General features: G+C 44.0%; 1 protein-coding gene across 1 annotated transcript in view; it reads left to right on the top strand.

Annotated features, from left to right (window-relative positions):
• The window catches only part of LOC114784266 (sodium channel protein type 4 subunit alpha A-like), an 83042-nt gene that overhangs the window by 23059 nt on the left and 33170 nt on the right, over positions 1-26813 (top strand). The window contains 9 exon segments of the mRNA XM_028969531.1: positions 2837-2955; positions 3092-3181; positions 3410-3538; positions 12153-12244; positions 12394-12660; positions 12758-12821; positions 14098-14239; positions 14439-14639; positions 25192-25324. Coding sequence (XP_028825364.1) covers positions 2837-2955; positions 3092-3181; positions 3410-3538; positions 12153-12244; positions 12394-12660; positions 12758-12821; positions 14098-14239; positions 14439-14639; positions 25192-25324 — 1237 coding nt within the window.

The raw sequence follows: 26813 nt of genomic DNA on the forward strand, positions 1-26813 counted from the left end.
ATGGTGCCGTTTTGAAGCGCCTCTGCCACAAACCGCTCCATGGCCAATTGCTCTGCCTTCGAGAGGGAGTAGAGATGTCCTTTCGGGGGAGTGGTTCCTGGCAGCAGGTCAATGGCCATGTCGCCTGGTCGATGGGGAGGCAGCTGGGCAGCTTTGGCTGAACTGAAGACGGTGGCTAGGTCATGGTAACAGGAGGGGATGTTGTCTAACACCGGACGAGTCGGTTCTGGGTTCATGGAGACAGACGAGGAGGGTTGTGGCAGAAGGCAATGGCGATGGCAGTGCGCTCCCCACTCCAACACCATGCCCGACGACCAGGAGAGATGGGGTTCATGTAGGGACAGCCAGGGGAACCCAAGGAGGAGTGGTGAGGTGATAATCTTGGTCACCAGAAATTGGATTTTCTCCACATGGGAGTCCAGCCGGAGTTGCAGAGGGACCGTACGGTGAATGATGGGACCTGAGGAGACCAGATGACCATCCACGGAGGTGATTGTGAGGGGATGGATAGTAGTTCCAGGGGAATGCGATGAAGTCGGACGAACGAATGGTCTATGAAGTTTCCAGCTGCCCCGGAATCAACAAAGGCAGTGGTGGAAATGGCTTGCTGGTTCCACTCCAGGACGGCCGGAAGAGTGAGTCAGGAAGTCGGCGTCATCGGATGTGGAGGAATTGACCCAACCGTACCGATCAGCTGGGACTCCCGTTTCCCGGCCGAATAGGGCAGGACAGGTGGAGGTGTGAAGGGGAAGCGCAGTACGCACACAAACCCTCCCAAAAGCGTCGCTGTTTTTCTTCAGGCGTGAGGGTTGTCCGTCCCAGCTGCATGGGTTCCCCCCTATGGTCTGGAGGAGTGACGGTGGGCTGAGGTGGAGATAGAGGCGGTCGGGGAGTCCGGTGCAGGGTTGGAGTGGGGGCCGCAGTTTTCGGGAGTGCCAGCAGATGCCGATCAATCCTCAGCGCGAGTTGAATGAGGGCCTCGTATGTTGCTGGCATCCCTCATCCGGAGGGCGTGGGCATCCAGCAGTCTTTGCAGCCAGGGTCCGGAATCTGGCGGTGAACTGGCTGACCGATGAGGAACCCTGGCGCAGATGGTAAAGCTGCGACGCAACGTCTTCCACGCCGTCCGGGTGACAAAAGGTGTTCTTCAATTCCTCCACGAATTCGGAATACAACAGGGATGCAGAACTGGGTGAGCTGATTCGGGCGGCCGCCCACTCCGCCGCGGGACCAACGAGCAAGGTGAGTAGGAGGGCGATTCGGGACCGGGAGCTGGGGTAGCGGCTAGGTTGCAGCTCGAAAATTAACGAGAGTGTAGTGAGGAGTGCCTCGCTGCTCCCCTCGGTTCCGTTCCAGCGCTCTGGGAGCGCCAAACTAGGTTTGGGAACCGCGGGGGGGCGAGGGCTCTGCGCAGCGTTCGCCGCTTCATGCTCTCGGTGTGCGACAGTCATCTCATGTAAACGCTGCCGCAGGAAGCGAACCTCCTGCGACAGACATTCAATCAGATTTTCCTGCCGCGCTACTCGATCACATAAAGCAGCGAAATCTGAAGCGTTTACGGGCTCGGTCATTCTGACACGCGAACCGGAACCACAATGAGAGAGGCGTGTAGGAGGAGACGAGAGACCTCGGTGCGGCGGTACGCACGGAGGCAGGTAAGTGAAGTTGAATCTGTAGAAGGATAATCCAAAAGGCGTTAGTCAGGACGTAAAGGTTGTACGTGAATCTTAGGTCAAGCAGCTGCGGGGAAAGGAAGTGCAGAGACGGGACATTTGGATTTATTAAATAATACAAAAGAAAACGGGACAAGGGCCAAAACAAACCCACAGGCTTGTGGCGATTGCCAGGAACTGAAACTAAACACACAAGGTAAGGTTCAAGGTTAATGCAGCAGTAGCTGTCTGCTGCCAAACAGTTCTTTATAACAGGGCTCTAACCATGGATGCCCAATCAGCAGTACCTGTCCATGATTAGAGTCCTGCTGTCAGGCTTTGTGGAGTAGACTGTGGCCCTAGCTGCACCCAGCCATGACAGTGGGACACAAAAAATTAACCAGCAGGTGTCACAGCTTGTCAAGATTTTATGTTGGTCTTACTTTGTGGCCAAGGGTTGCGCTGCAGCCAAGAGTCATCAGTTGGAGAAGTTAGTTTGTGAATCTCCTCCGAAGATGTGGCCGGGTGCGTGGGAGTTGTGGCCCTCAGACAATCAGATGGCACTGCATCCCGGTGGTCTTTCTACATTCCGATGGTAATACGGAGCCCACCCATATTACCATCAGAGGAACACCCGTGTTCTTCTCCTCTATGTGGTTTTGTCTTGGGGAGGAGGCTACATTCAGTCATAACCTCGGGCTCACAGAGATTCATTAAACACAACATAAAATGGCACAAGGGCCAAAAGGAAGTAGAAAGTGTGTATGTGGATAAATAAAAAATAATATTAATTTTTATTCATACTGTCACTGACATGAAAAAGTAAATGACAAATTCACAGTCTGAAAGTATTGAAAAAGAAAATCACACTAATCTGTTTTACACAAGCATTAAAGACATGCATTTCATATTTTGAAATATTCTTAATACATTTCAAGTTTTGTAACAGAATGCATTACTAAATTTATGGCAATGGTCAACCATTAGTATATCTTCAAAATATTTTGCCTAAACCTGGCAGTGGTGATTGTGAGCCTAGTTTAGAATATTTTAAATATTTTAAGACCACTTTGACACAAATAAAGTTTAGTGTTGTTTATTCTGTCATACATTTTACTGAATATGTGAAGGTTGGAATGAAGTGTAGTGATGAAATGACAAAAACTATCCTTTGTTTTTTCTAGACCTTTATTGTCCTCAGTAAAGATCACACCATCTACAGGTTCAGTGCTGAGTCTTCACTGTACATTCTCAGTGCCTTCAGCATTGTAAGAAGAGGAGCCATTAGAATTCTCATACATTCATATCCTTTGTTGATTTCACATAAATTTTTCCATGGCTATACTTACTGTATAATACCCCTTTAATATAATAATACAAGTGAGCTAACATGTAACAACAATTTAAAAATTGTATTGTTATCCTTAACCTTATATTAAATTATTTAGCATGTTCATCATGATTACTATTCTAACCAACTGTGCTTTCATGACTTTGAGCAATCCACCATCATGGAGTAAAACTGTTGAGTAAGTATATGCATAAAACATTAGAAACCTAAGCATTAGATAGCACAAGTTTATAATTTACATTTTTTATGTTATTATATTATTACAATTATATTGTTATTTTGTTATGTTATGGTTTATTATATAATGTATGCAGTTGAAAATGTCTATCAAAAATCACAAAACATTAAGTTATAGAGTGTTATAGTTGTTAAGTGAGTTAAGTAATTATCCTTATCATGCTTGCAGATATGTTTTTACTGGTATTTACACCTTTGAGGCGACAATTAAGGTGTTGTCACGGGGGTTCTGCATTGGAACTTTTACATTCCTTAGAGACCCATGGAACTGGCTGGATTTCATGGTGATCAGTATGGCGTAAGTATCATCATGTCTTTGCAACTGTCTTTCTGGATAAACTTCTTGTAATGTCTGTCACCGGTCTTCTTATTTTATGTATTAATTAATTTGATTTTTAAAAAGCAAGAAAAATATATATCTAAGCAAAACAGCAGATTGAATAAAGTCAGTGGAGCCAAATTAAGATGTCATGACTTTGGGTCAACTACCATAAGTTTTGGTTCCACATTCATGTGGAAGCCATGTCCTGTTGGTGCCTACTGCTTTTTAGAAAGCCCTTATCAATTGTGCTTGGCTCCAGCTTGGATTGATTAGAGCCCCCAATCAGGTGCAGCCACACCGGCTGTGTGAGCCCAGCGGCCCCTGGATGTCACAGTAACCCCCTTACATGCGCCCCACTCTAAGGTGACCAATCAATGGAGGAGGAGGCAGTGGCAGCACAGGAGCCCAGGCTGCTGATGCCCAAGGAGCAGTGTGTGGGGATGGTGCTTTGCTCAGCATACGCTCTACCACTGCATTACATTTCCCAGCTGGAAATTGTTTAACAACTATTCCCTGTCCTAACCACTAGATCACCAGGGATGCAGCTAAGGAAGTGGACGCATCACAGAGAGGTTAAAGGTTTAAATCCTGAACCACTAAAGTGGCACTGAGGTTCCTTTGAGCAAGGTCTTGTCCCCACACACTGCTCCTTGGGTGCCTTTCATTTACATTACATTTACAGCATTTATCAGACGCCCTTATCCAGAGCGACTTACAATCAGTAGTTACAGTCCCCCTAGAGCAACTTAGGGTTAAGTGTCTTGCTCAGAGACACAATGGTAGTAACTGGGATTCGAACCCGGGTCATCTGGTTCATAGGCGAGTATGTTACCCACTAGGCTACTACCACCCTTTCAAGCATCATAGGACCCTCCTGAAACCGTTAAGATTATTATTATTTATTTTTTATTCTTACGCAAAAAGAAGGCAGATTTTGAATGGATTTCCTGTGCATGAAACTTTACACACATTTACATTACCAAATGGCTCTACAGCACCACCTTCAAGATTTTAGTGAAAATACCCCAGCACCATATTGTAAGTGAAATTCAGCAGGCTTATGTAACAGACCAAATCGTACAAAAAAGTCTCTTGGTGGTTTGTCCTAAACCCAACAGGAAGTCAGTGTTTTAAATTAAAAGTGCAATAAATGTATTCAAGAAACTTCTGAATATTTCAGATCAACATCATTTTGGCTCATCTTAAGGCTGTGGTTATGTTAAATTGTGAAGGACTTTGTTGCATGGCTTGACAGTGGCATCGCTGTGAATTTCGATGATTTGCCATGTAACAGGAAGTTGTCATTTGCACATACAACATCAAATTTAATCTGTAGAGCCTTAGGGCCTTATGGATGATTATGTGTGAAAACTGTGTTTTTTCATTATATGGCTGGACCATGGATTGGTGGTGATTTTGATGATTTGCCATGGAGTTGCACCAAACTACCCATCATTGATAAGCTTTCTGGTGTATATGAAAAGTTTCCTGAAATACGCAAAGTGCTGCCTACTGGACAGAAACAGAAAATGACTTATATTACATTGGATAAATTGTTAAACATTAATTGATTATATATACCTCAAATTTGATATTGAGAGCTTTAAACCCTAGAAGATTATTTTTTGAGATTTCGAAATGAAACTTCATACTTCAGCTAGTGGAAGCAGGAAATGAAGCAGGCCAGACAGTTACATGTACAGAGTTACGTTTGATGTTGATCATAGATCTTGCAAAATTTAGCAAAAACAAAGACATGTCAAAAACCTCCAGGAAGGTTAGAAAAGGCACTACAATTCAAAGAAAACATTCATCTTAGAATACAACTCACCTCAGTTTACAGAGAAAATAAAACAGAAACTTCCTTAGTAGTACACAGCCTTGTTAGCTTGCACACAAAATGTAAGCGTCATCCCTAATTTGGAGGAAAACTCACCAAGCTCCTACTCTGCATGCTTTATTTCCTTCTCAACCCCAGTACAACAATACTTGCTGTACTTGCATAACTTCAGGCTTCTCAACAGATGTTGCCACTGAGCGGATGGGTTTTTTACTCTTTTTAAGTAAAGGACCAGAAAAGCAAAAGGATTGTCTCTCTTTTCCGACGTTCAAGAAGGTGGAGCCTGTGAACAAGGTGCCTCTCAATTGGCTAGTTCTGCCCGAATGAAGTTAACCCCTTACCTGCCTGAATCTAATTAAAGTGAACTTCTTCTACTAATCATTTGGAACGTAAATAATACAGGCTACATGTCGCACCAATTCAAGAGAGCTCTGGAGCAGGATTTCATCCAGTATGTCTCTGTACATACTGAGACAAACTGGGGTCCCTGATCGGAGACAATGTCCGAGGTCAGCAGTTGTGGCAGAGGACGCTAGGCCGGGCAGGGCGACCAAGTGGACCGCCTTGGAGAAGCGATCCACTATGGTCAGGATGGTGGTCATTCCATTGGCTTCTGGGAGAACGGTGATGATGTCCAAGGCGAGGTGGGTCCAGGGATGACGAGGAATGGGAAGAGGACGCAGGGGACCAACAGCCGGAGTGTTGGGAGTCTTGGCCCATGCACAGACGTCGCAGGCGTCAACGTAGGTCTGTACATCCCGCCATAAAGAAGGACACCAGAACGCCCGGCGAATGAAGGTGAGGGTCCGTTGACATCCTGGATGAGCTAAGAGTACAGAGGAATGGCCCCAGTGCAGCACATCGGACCGGCAGATGTTGGGGACATACAGGCACCCTGGTGGGGTGTTAGCCGGGCCAGGGTCGGATGTCTGGGCAGCCCGGACCTTAGTCTCCAGGGACCACCAGAGAGGACCTAGGATGCGGTGAGAGCAATCTCTTCAGGATTGCTCTCACATGTTGGATGTGGGATTCCAAGGTGGGCGAGTATATGAGAACATCATCCAGGTAGGAATACACCTACTGTCCCAGCATGTCCTGGAGAGCATCGTTAATGAACTGCTGAAAGACGGCGGGTGCATTGCACAGTCTAAAGGGGATGACCAAGGACTCGAAGTGGCCAGTGGTCAGTGATAAATGCTGTCTTCCACTCATCACCCTCTCGGATGCGGATGAGGTTATAGGCCGAGCATAGATCCAGCTTTGTAAGATACTTTGCCCCTGAGAGGATGTCGAGGGAGGTGTTATTCAGGGGCAATGGTCGATTTTTGATGGTGATTTTGTTGAGGCCACGATAGTCCATGCAGGGTCTCAGACCACCATCCTTCTTGGTAACAAAGAAGAACCCTGCCGCGGCCGGGGAGGTCAATGGGCGGAAAGTGCCGTTCTGAAGCGCCTTAGCCACAAACTGCTCCATGGCCAATTGCTCTGCTTTCGAGAGAGAGTAGAGATGTCCTCTAGGTGGAGTGGTTCCCGGTAGCAGGTCAATGGCCATGTCGCCTTGCCGATGGGGTGGCAGCGGGGCAGCTTTGGACAGACTGAAGATGGCGGCTAGGTCATGGTAAAAGGAAGGGACGTTATCTAAAACAGGATGGGTTGGTTCTGGATTCGAGGTGGCAGTCAGGTAGGGCTGTGGCAGAAGACAGTGGTGATGGCAATGCTCTCCCCACTCCGACAACACGGCTGATGACCAGGAGAGATGTGGTTCATGGAGAGACAGCCAGAAGAGACCAAGGAGGAGTGGTGAGGTGATGATGGTGGTGGTAATAAAAAACTGGATTTTTTCGATGTGGCAGTCGATCCAGAGCTGGAGAGTAACCGTGCAGTGAGTGATGGGTCCTGAGGAGATGGGTCGACCGTCCACGGAGGTGATAGTGAGTGGAGATGTGAGGGGTTCCATGGAGATGTGTTGTGCTCTCACGAAGGAGTGATCTATAATGTTTCCAGCTGCCCCGGAATCCACAAAGGCGGTGTTGGAGACAACAAGCTGATTCCATTCCAGCACGGCTGGGAGAGTGAGTCATGAGGTCGGCGTCAGAACATGAGGAAGAAGTGGCCCAGTGGCCCGTTCCGATCAGCTGGGCGCCCCGTGTCCCGGACGAATAGGGCAGTTTAAGCAGGTGTGTGCACACAAACCCTCCCGGAAACGTCGCTGTTTCTCTTCCTGGGTGAGGGCTGTCCGTCCAAGCTGCATGGGTTCCTCCCGATTGTCTGGAGGAGTGACGGTCATTTGTGGTGGTGAGAATGGAGGTCGGGGAGTCCGGTGCATGGTTGGAGTGGGGTCTGCAGTTTTCGGGAGTTCCAGCAGATGGCGATCAATCCGCAGCGGCAGTTGTATTAGTGCTTCATAGGTTACTGGCATCTCCCGGCTTCGTGGGGCCAGTCCTTTATAGTAAATCATCCGGAGGGCATGGACATCCAGTGGATTTTTTGCAAAAAAAATTGGCTGACGGACGAGGAACCCTGGCGCAGATGATAACTGCGACGCGACTTTTTCCACACCGTCCGGATGGCAAAATGTGTTCCTTAACTCCTCCACGAACGCGGATTCTCTCAGGAGCTGAGAGAATCGAGCTGGGGTAACGGTGAGGCTGCAACTCGAAAATCAATGACAGAGTGGTTAGAAGTGCCGCTCCCCTCAGTCCCATTCCAGCGCTCTGGGAGCGGCAGACTGGGTTCAGGAGCCGCAGGGGGAGAAGACCCTGTGCTGCTTTCGCTTCATGCTCCCGGTGCATGGCAGACACCTCATGTAACAGTCTTACTGAGTTGCAAGTAGAGAGGAGCCAAGTCTAGATGACGCATGTCATTCAATGACTGAGTGGCTGGCAGTGGCCATCTTGCCAATTTATAGGAGTCACGTTACCTTGCTTCCTCGTTCTGTGCCCTTCCATTTATAGACCCATAGGCAAGCATCAAGGAATTAAACTCAATGCGAGCAGCTACCAGGAGCCAGTGGAGAGAGGTGAGAAGAGGCGTGACATGGGTGTGTTTTGGCTGATTGAAGATGAGGCTGGCTGCCACATTTTGGACCATCTGGAGTGGTTTTATGGTGACTGCAGAAGCTCCAGCCAGGAGAGAGTTACAATAGTCGAGTTTCGAGATGACCATTGCCTGGACGAGGAGCTGCATAGCCTTTTGTGATAGAAAAGGCCTAATATTGTGAATTTTGTAGAGAGTGAACCTGCAGGATCTGGAGATCACAGCAACATGTTGGTTCAGACTCAGTTTGTCGTTAATCCAAACTCCAAGGCTTTTTGCAGACGCCGTAGGTGTTAACAGTAGTGACCCAAGTTGAATTGAGAGGTTTTGCTGAGGGAAGTTGTTGTCAGGAAAGATCTCAGTTTTGAAAAAGTTCAATTGGAGGTGTCGCTCAGATATCCATGCCGATATGTTGGAGATACAGGCCGAGATTTTTGTTGCAGTAATGGTATCTTCTGGTGGGAAAGATAAGTAGAGCTGGGTGTCATCAGCGTAAGAGTGATAGGAAAAGCCATATGATTGGATGATGTGACCAAGTGAGCGAGTGTATATTGAGAATAGAAGGGGGCCAAGGACAGAGCCTTGTGGAACCCCTGTGGTTACGCTAGAGAGGACAGATGTCTCAGCTCCCTATGATACATTGAAGGACCTGTCTTGAAGATAAGAGGTGAAGAGTACAGTTCCAGTAATTCCTAAATCTGGGAGTGTGGTCAGAAGAATTTCATGATTAACTGTGTCAAAGGCAGCAGATAGATCAAGTAAGATGCGGGCGGCTCTTTAAGCACGAAGGTCGTCCACCATTTCCTGAAACCAGACTGAAAAGGGTCAAGAAGATCATGCTCATGGAAAAATGTATAAAGTTGAGCAAGGACTGCTCTTTCGAGAACTTTTGAAAGAAAAGGAAGGTTGGAGACTGGGCGGTAGTTATCCAGTACAGATTGGTTTAGTGTGGGTTTTTTGAGCAGAGGAGTAATGACAGCCTGTTTGAAAGCAGTAGGAAATGTTCCTGTTGTAAGGGAAGAATGTAAGACGTGTGTCAGAGCAGATGTTATGGTGGGATGTATGGACTGAAGGAGGTGTGAAGGGGATGGGATCCAGGGAGCAGGTAGTGGGGTGACTTGACTGGAGAAGGTACCTTTTGACAAACTCCAGGCTTGATTGGTGGATTGCTGAAGAGATGTCTTTCTAGAAGGTTCTCTTCTGTCTGCTTAGAACATCTGGAGCTCTGACAGAGTGACCATCAGGTTCTTGGTTACCTCCCTCGGTCACAAGGCCCTTCTCCCCAGATTGCTCAGTTGGTTTCTGTGATTTGAACTTCTTCCACATACGATGATCAGGGGAAACAGGATGCACCTGAGCTTAGCTCAATTACATTTCCTACCTCTTCTGCTGATGACGTGTGTTGGCTCTGAGGATGAACACACATAACCAATAAATAATTAAAAACAAAACCTGAATGTGTATCTGCTATCTTCTGGGCTCCAGGAACTGAAAATGTTTTATATTCTAGTTTCTTCAAAATAGCCACCCTTTGCTCTGATTACTGCTTTACACACTCTTGGCATTTTCTCGATGGCATTCTCTCGAGCTTAAAGAGGTAGTCACCTGAAATGGTTTTCCAACAGTCTTGAAGTTCCCTGAGGTGTTTAGCACTTGTTGGCCCCTTTGCCTTCACTCTGCAGTCCAGCTCACCCCAAACCATCTCGATAGGGTTCAGGTCCGGTGACTGTGGAGGCCAGGTCTTCACTTTTTGTTAAGTACATTTACAATTACGGCATTTATCATACGCCCTTATCCAGATTGACTAACAATCAGCAGTTACAGGTACAGTCCCCCTGGAGCAACCTAGGGTTAAATGTTTTTCATTCATACATTTCTTCTCATTTACGGCATTTATCAGATGCACTTTTCCAGAATTACTTACAATCAGTAGTGACAGGGACAGTCATATCATAAACAACTCAATTACATCTGGCCATGTACCATCTGCCTTTAAAACAGCCAGGGTTCCAATCCTAAAGAAATCCACTGCTGATCCTACAGATATCAACAATTTCAGACCAGTTTCTCTCCACTTATTTCTTTCTAAAATCCTTGAGTGCTGTGTCTACAATCAGCTATCACTTCATCTGTCACAGAACAACCTCCTGGATCCTAACCAGTCTGGCTTCAGAACAGCTCACTCTACTGAGATGACCCTTCTTGATGTTTATGAGAAACTACGTGCGGCCAGATCAGCAAAACTGTCATTGGTTCTTACTCTCCTTGACCTCTCTGCAGCATTTGACACAGTTAACCACAACACTCACTTGTCTATCCTGAAGAGACTTGGAACTCAGGGCTCAGAATGGCAGTGGTTTGCTTCCTACCTTGATGAGCGCTCTTACCAAGTGACTCAGAAAGGAGCCACCTCTGCCTCACATAGACTCTTCATTGGCGTGCCTCAAGGCTCAGTACTCGGCCCGCTTCTTTTCTCCCTCTACACGAAATCACTTGGTAAGGTCATTTTCTCAAACTACTATGCCGACAACACACAACTCATCTTCTCTTTACCTCCCTTAGATCTACATGCTGCTTCCAAAATCTCTGCATGTCTAACTGACATCTCTTCTTGGATGGCAGCGCATTATCTCAAACTCAGTCCCACAAAAACTGAACTAATATTCATTCCAGCAGATTCTTCACCACATCAGGATCTTGTTATTTACCTGGACAACTCACAGCTCTCTCCTTCTACAACAACCTTGGAGTAACAATAGACAACCAACTCTCCCTCTCGAATCACATCAGCAATCTTTCCTGCTTGTGTAGATTCCTTTTATACAATATCAGACAAATTCATCCTTATCTGTCAACACAGGCCACCCACATACTGGTTCAGTCCTTAGTAATCTCTTGACTGGATTACTGTAACTTCCTTCTAGCTGGTCTACCTCTATGTACTATCTGACCTCTACAACTATTACAGAATGCAGCAGGACGACTGATCTTCAGCCTTCCCAAATTCTCCCACACCACCTCACTGCTACGTTCCCACCACTGGCTCCCAGTAGTTCCATGAATCAGATTCAAAATACTGATGTTGGCCTACAAAGCCAAACATGGAGCAGCCCCATCCTACCTCACAGCCCTTATTACACCTCGCACTGCACTTTGTATTCTCCAAGCCTCCAGAATTGCTTCATCTCTGAAGGTAAAAGGAAGACACTCATCTAGACCTTCCTCTGTCTTGGCCCTCGGTGGTGGAATAAACTTCCCCTTGAGGTCAGAACAGCACAGTCACAGTATTTTCAAACAGCAGCTCAAGACTTTCCTCTTTAGAGAATATTTAGATTAACTTGTAACCTTCTTATTGTCTGACTTATGATCACAGGGGGCGTGGCTTATTCATAGTTGGGGATCCTAGTGAACCAGAATTGATCACTTCATTGATGGTAACATGAAAGCACGTTGTAAGTTGCTCTGGATAAGGGCGTATGCCAAATGACTGGGGATTTTCAATCACTGATTTATTGCCTTAGATTGTGTTCCGTGACCCTTAAAAAACGCAAAATCTGGTTTCAAATCTTATATTCTGATCTAGGCCTTAAAAATTCTGTCATGTTTCAGAAGTGTCGAAACAGATCATATAATCCATTCTGTGCTATGAGAACAATACATTTTATATACATGACAATTGTGTTTATGGTTGTATTTTTATCTCTCTCTTACCAGGTATATTACAGAGTTTGTTGACCTTGGCAACGTGTCAGCGTTAAGGACTTTCCGTGTTCTTCGAGCTCTAAAAACAATCACTGTGATTCCTGGTAAATCTAACTTTGTTGTTCCTTTGTTTGGACACCTAAGTAGGCTGTATTTATTAAGATAGTTAATGAAATAATAGGTTTGCAACAATATAAGAGAACTTGAATGTCATGCCACATATTTGTCAATATTATCATTTCTTTTTTCTTAGGTCTGAAAACCATTGTTGGAGCACTTATTCAGTCTGTAAAGAAGATGGTAGATGTGATGATTCTCACTGTATTTGCTTTGGCAGTCTTTGGACTCATTGGCTTGCAGCTGTTCATGGGAAACCTCCGTCATAAATGCATTCACTGGCCAATGCCCACAAATGAGACCCTATTCAACTCCACCATGTACTTCAGTGACACTATGTCTTTTAATGCAACGATCAATAACACCAGCATGTTTGACTTTGAGGCCTACATTGAGAATGAAGGTGCCCACAGACATGACCTGATAGAGCTATCTTATTTTCAGTCAACTGAATGCTTACTGTTGGAAAAATTAAACTTGTGTTTCTCTTTCCTCTACAGAAAACCAGTACTTTTTAGATGGCAGTCGCGATGCCCTTCTTTGTGGAAACAGTTCTGATTCTGGGTATGTGTGTTTTGGTCATGTAGCTGTGTGTTTACAAAAAGTTCACCATAGCACACCTCCCTACCTCCAGGGGTTGCATGGATGTCCCTACAGATTTACAGCATTTATCCAGAGCATCTTATCCAGAGTGCCTTACAATCAGTAGTTACAGGGACAGTCCCCCTGTAGCAACGTAGGATTACGTGTCTTGCTCAGGGACACAATGGAAGTAAGTGGGATTTGAACCTGGGTCTTCTGGTTCATAGGCGAGTGTGTTACCCACTAGGCTACTACCACCCTAGATGGCCACCTGGAAGCAGATGTGTGCGGGTTAGCATGGATTATAAATCATGGCTGCCATCTTGGTTCTCAACATTTGTGCTTTAATTCCCGGAGCAGCTGCTAGCTCTTCTAAATCACCTGAAGCCTAAATGACAAAGTCTTTGTTGCCCTATGGTCAAATCGCACCAGCAAGCTGTACTTTTGCCTCATTGCCAACTTTCATCTGTTACCCACCTGAGCACTCCTCTTGTACTGTCTTGGATTCTGACTACTCCTGCCGACTCAAGGCTACCCTTTCTGCTTGAATGTTTGCAGAAATGGCATAACACACCTGCTAAAGCTGGTCATGTTCCTCTTGCAATCCGCCATGGTAAAGGTTCCTTCTCCATTGCCTCTGTGTGCTCTCTGCACCCCTAAACAGGGTGCTGCTGACACTCCATTCTTTTCCATTCTCCCCACCGGCGCTCACGCTTCTCTTCAGTGCTCCCAATAGAAGCCTGAAGCTCATAAAGACTTTAATCCATCCTCGGTGACCACAGTCATGTCTGTGCATGCACCAAGTCCCCTGACAAGACCGTCTAAAAACAGAAGTAAATGATGGGGACAAATGAATGATTCATCCTTAGGTACAATTTATGTCATTTATCAGACGCCCTTATCCAGAGCGACTTACAATCAGTAGTTACAGGGACAGTCCCCCTGGAGCAACTTAGGGTTAAGTGTCCTGCTCAGGGACACAATGGTAGTAAGTGGGGTTTGAACCTGTGACTCTGTAGTCTTCTGGTTCATAGGCGAGTGTGTTATCCACTAGGCCACAACCACCCCACCCTCATCCTCACTCCTATTCACAATTATATAATTGGGAATTATAGTAGATGAATCATATCTTCATTTGCGCATATATGGTTTTCTCCACTTTTTGTGCATTATTTGGTGAACATAGGAGCTTAAAAGCATGTTCTGTAGGAATGAAATCCAGCTGAGGTGGGAGTTTCACATGTGCAATTTCTTACAGGAAGTGCCCAGAAGGCTACACTTGCATGAAGGCTGGAAGGAATCCAAATTTTGGCTACACCAGCTATGACACCTTTGGTTGGGCCTTCCTTGCCCTATTTCGCGTCATGACGCAAGACTACTGGGAAAATCTCTTTCAGCTGGTACTTTATGCTTCAGTTTTTCTGCATCAGTGAACATATTTACTGAATAGTATTTTTGCAACTTGTACAATTGCCACCATGAATTCAGTTCATATTTACGTTGAGACTTCAGAGAAACACTTAGTGTTAGTGATGCATTTTACAAAAGTTAAAATAATTTTTTAATTATAATACATTTGATCACAAATTCAATCTTTAGACCCTTAGAGCTGCAGGTAAAACATACATGGTGTTCTTCGTGGTAGTCATCTTCCTGGGCTCCTTCTACCTCATCAACCTCATCTTGGCTGTTATTGCCATGGCATATGATGAACAGATTGAGGCAACACTGGCTGAGGCAAAAAAAAAAGAAGAAGAGTTCCAGAGAATGTTAGAAGAGGTCAAAAACCAAGATCATGAGGTAATTACTTTGATCTTACAATTAATTTGTATATTGTGAAAGATAGTATAAATCATAGTATATACTAAGGTTTACAACCTGAGCAAGTTAATTACTTTTAAACTTTTAAACCTGGAAAACTAATGTGATTTTTCAAATAAACACACCATGATAATAACAGTCTGCAATTCTGGTTGTCCACAGGCCCCTTTCATGGTTGCCCTCTGCTCACCAAGGGTGATTAGTTAAAAGCAGAGAACTAATTTTGTTGTGTGCACTGTACAGAACACGCAGGCTGGTTGAATCTGATCATAAGTTTGCATAGGTCATCCAGCAGGGCTCAATGCATTATTTGTTCATAAAACATTGCATCTTGAAAAACTCCCCTCTTATTAAGGACCTCACCTCAATGACATCACCTCAATGACATTATGGCCAGGGTGACCTTTCCCTAAAGGAAATTGGATTGTAAACCATCTCCACTGATAAGAAAAAGCAGAGTAGCTGGTTCCAACATATCTTTACATGGGATTCATTTGATGGGATTCCAAAACTCAGGACTTTCGGACAAACTCATGAACACGGAAATATTATCAGGACTGAACCATCTACTCTCATCCATTTAATTATCGTGTTTTTATTTAAGTGCATCAGTATAAACTTTATTTTATGCTGTGTACAAAACACTAGGCCATGTTTAGTATCATTTAGTCTCATATTAAATGCTGAGAATGTTTTAGAATATGTGTATATGTGGAAGTGTCAGGAATGCTTGAGGTGCAACTGTGGCTGTATCGGGGACACTGTAGGAGGCGAAGGTGGTGGACCGTGGAATGGAGCAGCATAGCAGTGTCAGGTAGACAGTGGCCGGGCAGCTTCTAGGTTTTATTTGGGGTGTGGCCGGTTGCTGACGACACGTCTTGGATTGTGCTAGCTGGGCCAGAAGGAGATGTTTGGACCAGGTCGTCGGGTGGGCGGAACATTAAAAGTGGAGATGATTCTTTAGTTCTTGGTTGATGTGCTAGGTCTCCCATTCGCCTCTGGATGGTAGCCTGAAGTGAGACTGACGAACACCCCTAGTTGCCTCCAGATAAGGTACCAGAACCAGGTGATGAACCAGGGACCATGATCTGAGAGGTCAGTGGAGGTTAATGTTGCCGGACGACTTTTCGGATGACTGCAGGGCAGTTTGGGAGCAAGTGGGCAGACCGGGCAAAGAGACACCTTGGTGAAACAATTAACAAATACCAGGACTGTGGTGTTCCCCTGGGATGACTGGTGGCAAACTGGTGTCAAGTGTCACATGGGACCATGGTCAATGCGGCTGAGGTAGTGACTAGAGGAGGGCCTGAGTGCACTGGGTGTCTGTCTTGTGTGCGTTACAGGTGCGACAGACCAATACGTACTCCGGGGAGTCCCAGCCACCAAAGTCATTGTCATTGTGTCCCCATTGTGGTACTTTGGACCAATTCGCGGCAGGTTGGGCAGTGGTATTTACGATCAGCCACGCCCCCTGTGATCAACAGGTGTGGGGTCACTACTGGTGCCCAAAGTACAGAAGGTCACAGCTGGGACCAGATCCTTCTCCTATTGAGGTCCACAGTTGTGGAACGGCTTGCCGGTCATTGTTCGGGACTCAGTGTTTAAATCTGAACTGAAAACACATCTGTTTTCACTGACCTTCTGTTAAAGTCTCAGACACAGTGTCAATTCTAAAGTCCACTTTTTCACACAGTCCCCCTGTTAAGTACAGTCAGTGTTAAATTAATTTTAGTTAGGCTGTCCTAGTTAGGGTAACGGGTCACTGAAGCACCAATATACCACTATAACCACATATTTCAGTATCAGTCGTACAATGCCACAGTCTTCCGCTGCTTCTGTTTGTTTTCTCTGAGATACTGAATTAAGCACACAGACTACTGGCAGACTCCAGTGAAGAGACCCGCAGATAAATCCTGGTTCCAGGCAACTGCTAAACGAGGACTTGGCATGAAAAGAAACAGAGAGTCACCACAGCCACCACCACCATTCATCAATTGTCAAATGGACCAGTAGCATCATAATGGACACATATTGTACACCATGACACTGGACTACATTTTGGACTCTCCTACAGTTTTTCCTTGTGCGCAGAAGGGTCAAGTGTGGGGGGTGTCAAATGTAGAGCCTGTCATTGAGACATACTGTATGTGAGTTTTGGGGTATATAAGACATAAATGTTGTTGTTGTTGGTGGATTGTGAGCCTACCCTGTGTTCTACAGTAGGTCCCACTGGACTGGGGCATCTGGGTGTTCTACGACCATGCAAAAACAGTTCCCCACATCATAAGTGCACTACGCAGGACTAAGATGGCCTGAATAAAAGGCACATGGGTGCAACTTCTGGTCCATGGCACACTACTGAGAGAGGACAGCCCTGTCACTTAAATCAGAGGCATTAACGATGAAAGGCAGTTGTGGATTGGGGTGGACAAGGATGGGGGCCATTGCACCAAAGGCTTGTTGGGCTTGGTTGTTCCAGGTTAGGCATATCGGTTTGCCCCGGAGTAGAGAGGTGAGTGATTGAGCCCCCTGGCTGTAGCCCTTGATGAAAAAAAAGGTAAAAGTATGTAGGGTTCTCAGTTTGTCTGTAAATTCCACAATGCATTACACGATTTGCAACCCATGTGCCACCAGTGTGTCACATATACAAAGTGATCTTGCGAGCCGCGGCCACATTTGACACATGTAGTGTAGATACTGGCCCTGTGTTTATGAGAGGAATTGGGTAACGTTTTTTTCCGGGTGACTGCATTGAGCAGGGTCGTAACCAGTCATCACTCTTCACCATGAAAAAGTAGGGGATGATGCCACTGGTCAGAGATGAGGAGATGTAGTCCTTCCGCTCAGGCAGAAACAGGGAGTACAGGGCCCGGGTATGTACGGGGCCAGGAAGGAGGTGCCAGGTTGTATGGCCCTTGAGTAGGAAGCGCAGCTGCCCTGTCCTTCTCAAAGATTGAGGCAAGGTCAAGGTATGGCTTGACTTGGTGTGGCTTGAAACTTAAAATGTGTTTGATTCTTCTTTTTAAGATTTTTTTGTTCACTCTCAGGATCCATGTGAGCTCAGCTAAGGGTGGCACCACTCTGAGTGCCTCAAGGACAGGCCGTGTCTCTTCCATGTGTATGTGTGCGCTAGGCATACAACATTTCAATAACTTCAACGGTTACGCCCTGGTCTAGGTCAATCAGGAAAGAGGGAGGGAAATGGCACAAATGTTTTAACATTTCATTTAATAAATCAATAGAAATACAATTCAAGCCAACACAAAGACAGCAAAGCAGTCAGGCCATGAAGAAGCACAGGGTAGATGACTACTGTAAACAAGGCATCTGTCTGGCATATTTCCCCCTTCTCCCTTTCCTTCTCAACAGACTACCGTCATCTTTAACAGCCTCACTCTGACAGGAATGCAAATCACCGTCAGGTATGGGCGGAGTCCGTAATTACAGGCTCCTCCTACAAAAAGGAAAACACAAAAAAGACAGAGAACACAGATAGCACATACCCATGGGATGTATAATATGTAGTATAATGCTCTTTATGTATATAAAGTTTAAATTTATAAATATAAAATATAAATTTATGTATATTTATCTTTGCTCTTTCATGCATACACAAAGTTAGACCCATAGTAAATCCTAAGTGTGTGAGATGAGCGAAATGTTATCGCACATCTGTCAAATGCCCAGCCAGAATCTTGTTGAGTTGGCAATGGTTATGGACAATCTACAATTAAGCATTGTGCATCCAGTTGTGACAGTTTGGCCTTCAAAACCTCCCCATAATTTGTTTGGCCTTGCTGGGCCCTGCTAGTCTTATTTTGGTTCTTTCCATACCTCCCAAACCTTGGTTGGCCTTCAACCTCTACAGAGTGTCCTGCAAGTCTTAATAAAGTTTCCTACAGTTCATACTGTAACTGTGTGAAGGGTCATACATAGGCAGCAAACATACAATGTGGTTCTTTCCCTGTTATATAGGGAATGGATTACCACACACAGTCATGCACCACGAGACGATGATACCGCAACCACATGACCATCAAGCATGATCATAATAGCACCAGTTTGAAAGATCTGCCTCTGAGCCCTTTTTAGTGTGCTGGAATTTATGACATCCTCCCCCCTCACAGACACCAGCACAGACAGGCACAACCCCCTCCTCTGCTATCACTATGAGTGATTGCTTTGCTCCTATAAGAGACTGGCCCTACTGCTTCTCTCTAAGCACAATCATTGACTGCCACAGCTATAAATAATAATTTGCAGTGTATGTGGGAACCGCCACAGCATGAAACATGGGAACGAGGTTATGATTAGTGAGCAACAGAATGTTTTCATACTAGGAAATAACCCTACAGATGCAGTGTTTGTGTGGGAATGGTGTTGATGGATGGACTTTGCCCATCTTTCTGTCAAACAACCTGGCTAAGTAAAAACAGATGCACTTACATTGATTTTATGAAAAGCATTCATAATTTAAAGTTACAATAGCTATCTGGTTATATTTATTATGGGTTAAAACTTTGTGAAAGACTGTGCATTATTTGCTAATGATGTGCATCAGTCCTCTATGTTTAATACTGTGCAATGCTCTTACTGTTGTGTAGATAGTACATATCCCACGACGGGTTACACTGGTGAAGCGACATTATGAATCTGATTCCGATCAGAGAATCAAGAGCCTGGAGGCCAGCTTATCCGTTATGTTATTTATTAACTAATTTAAGTGTATGTGTGCATGTGTGGTCTGCAGGAAACAGAGAAAAGCATACATAAGCAAACATGCAACTGACATGATACACAACACTGATTATTATTCCATTCGACAGAGACTCGGTAACACAGCTTCTTCTGGTGCATGAAGGATGCTGACAGGAGTGTGACGAAGCAGCGGGGTTGCATAGCGCTGCCTGCCATTCACACTGACTTGAGTAGTGGTGTTTTGCAACAAGTTGTACGCTTGCTGGTCTAGTTTTGATCGGGTTACTTCTTTCGCACAGAAAGGTAGTGTGTCCATCTGCCGTAGGCGTTGTATGTGCTGGAGTAGCTCGACATCAGCTGAGGCCATGGTAATGTGCAGGCACTGCTGATATCCACTACATGGGCTCTGAATGGGGATCATTGGACCTTGGAGTGACCAGCCTAATTGAGATGTGGCATGTCCGATCCGATGAGGTGCAACAGTTGCACATGCTCTACCAGAAGCAGTGGAAGACCTCTTAGATGATGATGATGATAGGTCCTCTGGAGTGTTGCAACAGGATAATCATGCTTGGCTTGGCTTAACTCTTGGGCTGTGAAAGCATTTGAAACTTTTTGCTTCTCAGTAGGCCTGGATATAGGTGAGACATCAAATGAGACCATCCAGCTGCTTCACCTTCTGGTGGACTGTCTGAAGAGGGAGAGTCTCGGGAGTTCCAGCAATCCTGAGGTCCTGTACGACAGGTGAGAGAACAATAGTTCTTTCTGAGCCATCATCTAAGATAGCATAAGCCTCCATAGACTGGTTGCCACTGTGGATGAGAACCTTCACCACCTTTTGAGGTTGAGGTTGCAGCTTTCAATCGAATGGCTACGTCCACACCTCTGGCACCGTTTACTGTCATTAATCCATGCAATGACTTGTCTTGTGTCAAGTTTCTTGATATCTTAAAGGAGTTGAGGTAGTGACCTCTGCTATCACAGTAGGGACAGTAAGGCTTGGGTTTGGGGGTGCTCCGGCTACAAGCAGGCTCAGCTGGAGTAGACTCCTTAACTGTGAACAAGACAGGTATTGAGCGCTCTTTATGGTATGGGCCCTTCTGCTCATTCTTGGCGAATTTAGGAGGGTCACCTGGGAAGAGTGCTGTGACACAACTGGCTATATGCTTGACCTGTGACTTAATTTGTAGCCAGTCAGCCAGGTCAGGAAGTGTGTAAGTTCTGTTTGTACCAGACTGCAGGATGCCTCAATTTGATACAGTAAACAAAACTGTCTCTGTATGAAGGTGGCAGATTGCAGAGCAGCTTGTCAACGTGGGAGCCGCACATGAGCTCATAACCATTTTGACCTTCAAGAGTCTGCAGCATGCCCACTAGCAACTGAACTGACAAAGCGAAGGAGTCAAATGCATTCATGTCACCCATTTTAAGAGCTGGAGTGTTCAGGATGGCACCTAGCTCTGATAGGACAAGCTGTCGTAGTTGGCCATATTTGTCTTGCAGTGCTTGGAGTGCAGCAGTATATGGGCTTGAATCCTACATGTAAGCCTTTGCCAGTTGAACAGCACTACTATCAGTAACACCTGATATTTGTATTGCTCATTGAGGTGACTATGGCCATTTAGCAGATTGTCTAATGCCATTTTCAGAAGGGTAAACTCACTTTCACGGCCGCTCTCAAACACTGGCAGTGTGGGCCTTGGGATGCCATATGCTGAGGCAATTAGTAGCTCTGTTCCGGGTTGTGGTGGTAAGACAGATTGGGGAACCGCTAGTGTTTGGGACATCGGTATATGGTGAGTGATGTCATTTAGTGCTGTGTGCCTTTGCTGAGGGCCTGATATGGGTAGCACTAGATGATTAGGTGATGGCTGCCAGGTGGCAGCATGTAATGCTGGATTAAAGGGGGAAAGTACCTCACATGGCTATGTGCTGATGGTTACAGGGTGCTGCACTGCTAAGCTGTGACTGGGCTGTGACCTCACCTTGGCCCTGGAAGGAATTACTGCTGGTGTTGCTGTACATGGATCTGAGATGATGATGATGATGGTGTCTGATTCATTGTGCTGAAATCTGCATGTGAAAGTTGCGCAGGTGCAGCTGAAGATAGCGCCATTGTATTCACTGTGGTTGAAGTCATAGCTGTGGTAACTGAGTGGCAGTGGCACTGCAGCCGGTGTATTGTGGTGTGTCCTCACCGGACTCTGTGATGTAGGTTTCTCTCCAGTCGTTTAGTTAAGTCCTATCTGGCCTGCAGTGTCTCCTCCTGAGCCTGCTGCACTGCTTTCACTTGGGCCGGCAGCTGCTGGTGTTGTAATTCGGCCAGTAGGTCATCTTCCATCTCTTGACGGAGGTTCTGGAGTTGATGCTTTAATATGTTTAATATTTTCCTCCAGGAATTCAGCTTGTACAGCAGACAATGATTGAGCTGGGTAGAACCCAGTAGAGCAAGATGCCTTCCTTGTGGATCGTAAACCAGAGGTGCGTGTACTGTGAGATGTTCTCCTCGTGTTGCTTCCATGTATGTCCTTAGAACAGGTAGAAAGCATTGGAGGGCGAGCATCTGAGGGACAGTAACTAAAACCTCATATTCTGCGGAGGGGGAGACGAATCACTCTGGTGGGTCTGGTTGGTGCATCTGTCGCTGCGTGATCCATATTGTTTTTTTTTGCTTCATCCAGCTCGAAGGACCATCAAATGTCGTGTAGAATGTACGTCTCCCACGACGGGTTACACTGGTGAAGTGGCAATATGATTCTGATTCCGATCAGAGAATCAAGTGCCTGGAGACCAGCTTATCCGTTATGTTATTAATTAACTAATTTAAGTGTATGTTTGCATGTGTGGTCTGCAGGAAATAGAGAAAAGCATACATAAGCAAACATGCAACTGACATGATACACAACACTGATTAATAACACTGCTTACAGTAACTTAACATGAAACAGACAATATAGTCATACATAAGCAGCTAACCAGCACTAGAAAATACTGCCTAGAATATAAATATAGGCAGTTAAAACACAGGAAAATTATTGAACCTCGTTAGCTTAGCACTAATAGCAGGTGGAAATTAGCATAAGAATTAAATTATTCACAAACATTACAAACTCTCTCTCAGCATATGAACCAGTATGAGAGGATAAACGAGTCAAACACACGAGCGTGAACAACACTCCTCAGCACTTACTTTTCCGTCAAGAACACACACATTTACATGGCCAATTGGTGGTGCTATACCAAGGTGTCAAAATTCATATATAAGCATGATAATGGTGTAAGACTGAATATTTTCTTTTCCCAAAAAATTACTTAAATTTGTTTGCTTGCCATTTCAAGACCATTCAAGTTATCAAAAAAGTTTGCAATTTAGACATGATGAACCTTTGTTATACATTCAAGCCAAATTTGGAGTGATTTGGACCCTAACCCCAAGGGTCTAGGATCCTTGTCTTAATGTGATACACATGCATATTAATTTTGATAGCTATATCTGAAAGTGTGTATGCACAAGAAATGGTAATGCGTTTGGTGGCACTGTTGAGTCCTCCCTGCCACGCCCAGGTCAAAACATGTCTCAGTACAAGCTTTGTCTGAATTGTGATGTGTGGGGCAAAAAAAAGTTTGTTTTCATGCATAGGAAGTATCTGAAAAAAAATGACAAATTCTGTGAGATGGAGAATAATAATAACTAGAAACCATAGTTCCAGGAGAAATCTTGATGGGCCTGCCCGCGCTTTTGCCTCAGGAGCAGGCTGTTCTCATAAAGTGGCTGCAGCTCCAAGCAGAGCAGGCAGTCTTAATAAAGTGGCTGATTGAGCACGATCATGATAGGGCCAGTTTGAGTGACCCTGCCTCACAGACTCCAGCACGGAAGCATCCCCTGCTTCACTGGTGCCACTGAAGCCTGATGCATGGAATGCACATTTGAAGTGTGGTGCCAGAGCATATTACCATATTTTTGTGCTACTGCTGGTGAATTGATGCACAACCCATTTCTTGGAGGCCCTAGTGGTCCTAATTCCTCAAAAAAAATAAAAAAATAATCCTTAATCCTTTTGGCTACTTCGCCCTCCTGCTTGGTCCCTAATCCTTCTAATAACAATAGTGCTTTGGCCCTAATTACGAAAACAATATGGACCCTCTGGGTGCCCTAATAATAATCTTAATAATAGCTAATATTAACATTGTTAAATGGGTTGGAGACGATGGCTTAGGGTTCATATGTAGGTGTGTTACCCACTAAGTTACTACAACCCAGAGGCTTACTACATGAGAGAAATGCTCTGAACAAATGGTATTTGTGAAAAAGTAAAAAGGTCAACTGTAAAAGTAAAATGCTATGGTATTTTTGATGGCCCCTAGATCCTCCATTGCTCTGCTGTCACTGCTATAGCAGCCTGACTAAGTAACAGGTGAGTTTAACACCTCAGCTCAGGGCAGCAGAGATACAGTGGGGAAAATAAGTAGTTGATACTCTGTCAATATTGAAACGCTGCCAAAATTTTCCTACTGAAAAAGAATGTAGAGATCTGTCATTTTCATTAAGGAGAAACAGAATGTATAAAAGTCAGAAATTTTATTATTTTAAATAATTCTGTATTAAAGCAATAAAGCAATAATTTATAGAATAGAGAAATAGAACTTAATTTTTGTTAAAGAAACTTTTGTTTACAGTTACAAATAGTTTTTCACAGAAAATGAGCCAAACAGACTGACATATAATTCAGAACAGCATGGTACCTTTATTAATAATTTCGCACCATAGGATATGGCTCCATAGAAGCATGTGCCATGATGTCATTGATCCATTGATCAATTGATCCATTGATCAGTGCCAATTTCTTTTTATTTTCTCATTCATCCAATTATAACAAACCAGTCAGCATTCAGAATCACTCAGGATCACCATGAACAAAAGTTTTAACCATTCATTAGATCATATTTCAAATTCAATTTTTATTTGTCACATACAAATAATGCAAGTATACAATGAAAACCAATATGCAAATATTGCAAACATAACTAAATATTACAATTTTATGTTTTAAATATAAAATATGTGTAACAGGTAGGGTGAAGGTGTGCAAATGTGTAAATTTATACATTCATTCATTTGTGTGTAAATATATTTATACTTTTTTATGAAGTACATTTCCTATGGTATATTGGGTACAACCAGTGTTGGGTAATATGGCCTAAAAATAATATCACAATATTCTTAATCTACATCGCGATACACAATAAATATCTCTGTATTTATTACATACATTATACAAATATAATGAATTTAACAAAAGCTTAGCATTGTAAATTTTTTTATTTTAATCCAATGAAAAATAAAAATAAGGTACACAGGTTCTGCTGAAACTGAATTTGAAGAGAAGTTCCTCACATATGTTAACTGGTCAGCTACCTTTTCTCTCGCTGAAATCTACATCGCTTTATCAGCAAAAAAAAAAATGCAAGCAGGCAATTGATACTTTTTTTTTTTTTATCTTTGCATTTGCACTATTGTAATTGGAACCATAAAAACATATGTTTTGTTAATGCAGCCATGATCCATTTTTCCATAGTTAAGTAAGTGCAACTAGCAGGTGAATGTTTAAGCAACTCAAAAACCCGAACAATTCTTCAACTCCTACTGGATTAAATTTCCAGGTCTCAAAAGGAGGACATATCATCAAGATGTCTGGACACCTATGATGTCTCTATTCTTTCCTGGAAAACTGCACTAATGCTTTTTATTTTACATTCTGCTTTTACAAAACACTGCTCTGTATAATGAAATAAATGACCAATAATAATTTGTTTATTTGCTTCTTTATTTCAGTTCCATTCAGAAAATAAGAAGAGTAAAGATGAGAAGTCCATAGGATCCAGTCATAGCATGATGCATCTTGAGCTACCTGAATTGAACCGACGAACTGCCAGTGACAACAGTGTCTTTGCCATGACTATGGAAGGTACTGTTACTCTGAACCTAAAATGGACAGCATTACCTCTGCATTATTATTAGAATGACAATATTATTTCAGCCATTCTGTCTAACAATACCTTAGTCACTATTGTCCTCTTCATTTCTGATTCTAGTGGCGTGTACACATATAAACAAAGACAATATGTCTCTTTGAATAGGGTCGCCAATGGCAGCCAACAGAGCTGCCAGCTTGGCACCGGGTAGAGCTCCTTTAAAATGAATGAATGTCTATCAGGGCCAAGGTGGCATACAGAACTGGCAAAACTGAGAAATTTGAGAAGCAAAAACTGGCAAATTTTAGAAGCAATTTTTATCATCTTATTTTGTTACAAATGTGAGACGTATTTATGACCGAGCTGCGAATAAATTGATAAAGAAGCATTTTTTGTTAACCTACTATAATTCAAAATAAAATATGCATATCCATATGCAAATACAAACACCACAAAAATGTTAGCTGAAGACTCTGGCAACCTTCATGAAAAGAACTGTAGCATTACCACTCATTCATTTACATCTATTTGTATAGATTTGTAGAGAACTATAGACAATGGACTGTACCCACCAGGATTATGCAGTGCTTCTCCAACAACAAAACTTGAATTACCCCAGATATAAAATCTGTCCTCAAGGCAAAAGAGGGGAACTTAAAATCTGGAGACAAGGAGGAGCTGAAAAGGGAGTTGAAAGACAGTTACCCCTGATCACCCTCGAGATGTTTCTGCTGCTTAATTAAAACAGTGTATTGGACATGATTTTGAAAGGCACACACCTGTCTATATAAGGTCCCATAGATGAGAGCTCATGTCAGAGCCCAAAACAAGCATGAAGTCAAGGGAATTGTCTCTAGATCTCCGAGACAATATAGGACAGTGGCCTCCATCATCTGTAAGTGGAAGAGGTTCAAAGATTGAATTCTTTGGCATCTTTGTGAATGCTAGGCTGGAAACCAGTCACTGAACATCATTAGGCTAATACCATCCCTGCAGTGAAGCATGGTGGTGGCAGCATCATGCTGTGGGGATGTTTTTCAGCTGGAACAGGGAAACTTGTCAGGATAAGGAGAAAGATTATTATTACAGAGACATCCTGGATGAAAACTTTTTTTTTTTTATTTTGTTCTGTGTGTAGAATTCAGAGGGAAGAAATTAATTTAATCCATTTTGGAATAAGTCTGTAACATGGTGTAACAACATATGTAAAAAGTGATGCACTGTTCTTCACACTTCTCCTACACAAACCAAAATTGTTCTAATTGAAAAGTTAAAGTCTTGTAACCCTGCGTGGATGCTTTGATTTGCTCCAATGAGCAGAAAAATTGTCTGTTTAGTTCAAGCTCACCTTGAAACAGTTGTATATAATGGTAGTACTCCTTTAATTGAACTACATACGAATAAAACCTGTTACAACCTGTGAAGTGAAGTGATTGTCACTGTGATACACTGCAGCACAGCACACATGCACACAACAAAATG

The sequence above is a fragment of the Denticeps clupeoides genome, chromosome 2 (assembly GCF_900700375.1).
Source record: "Denticeps clupeoides chromosome 2, fDenClu1.1, whole genome shotgun sequence".
Classification (NCBI taxonomy): Eukaryota; Metazoa; Chordata; class Actinopteri; order Clupeiformes; family Denticipitidae; genus Denticeps; species Denticeps clupeoides.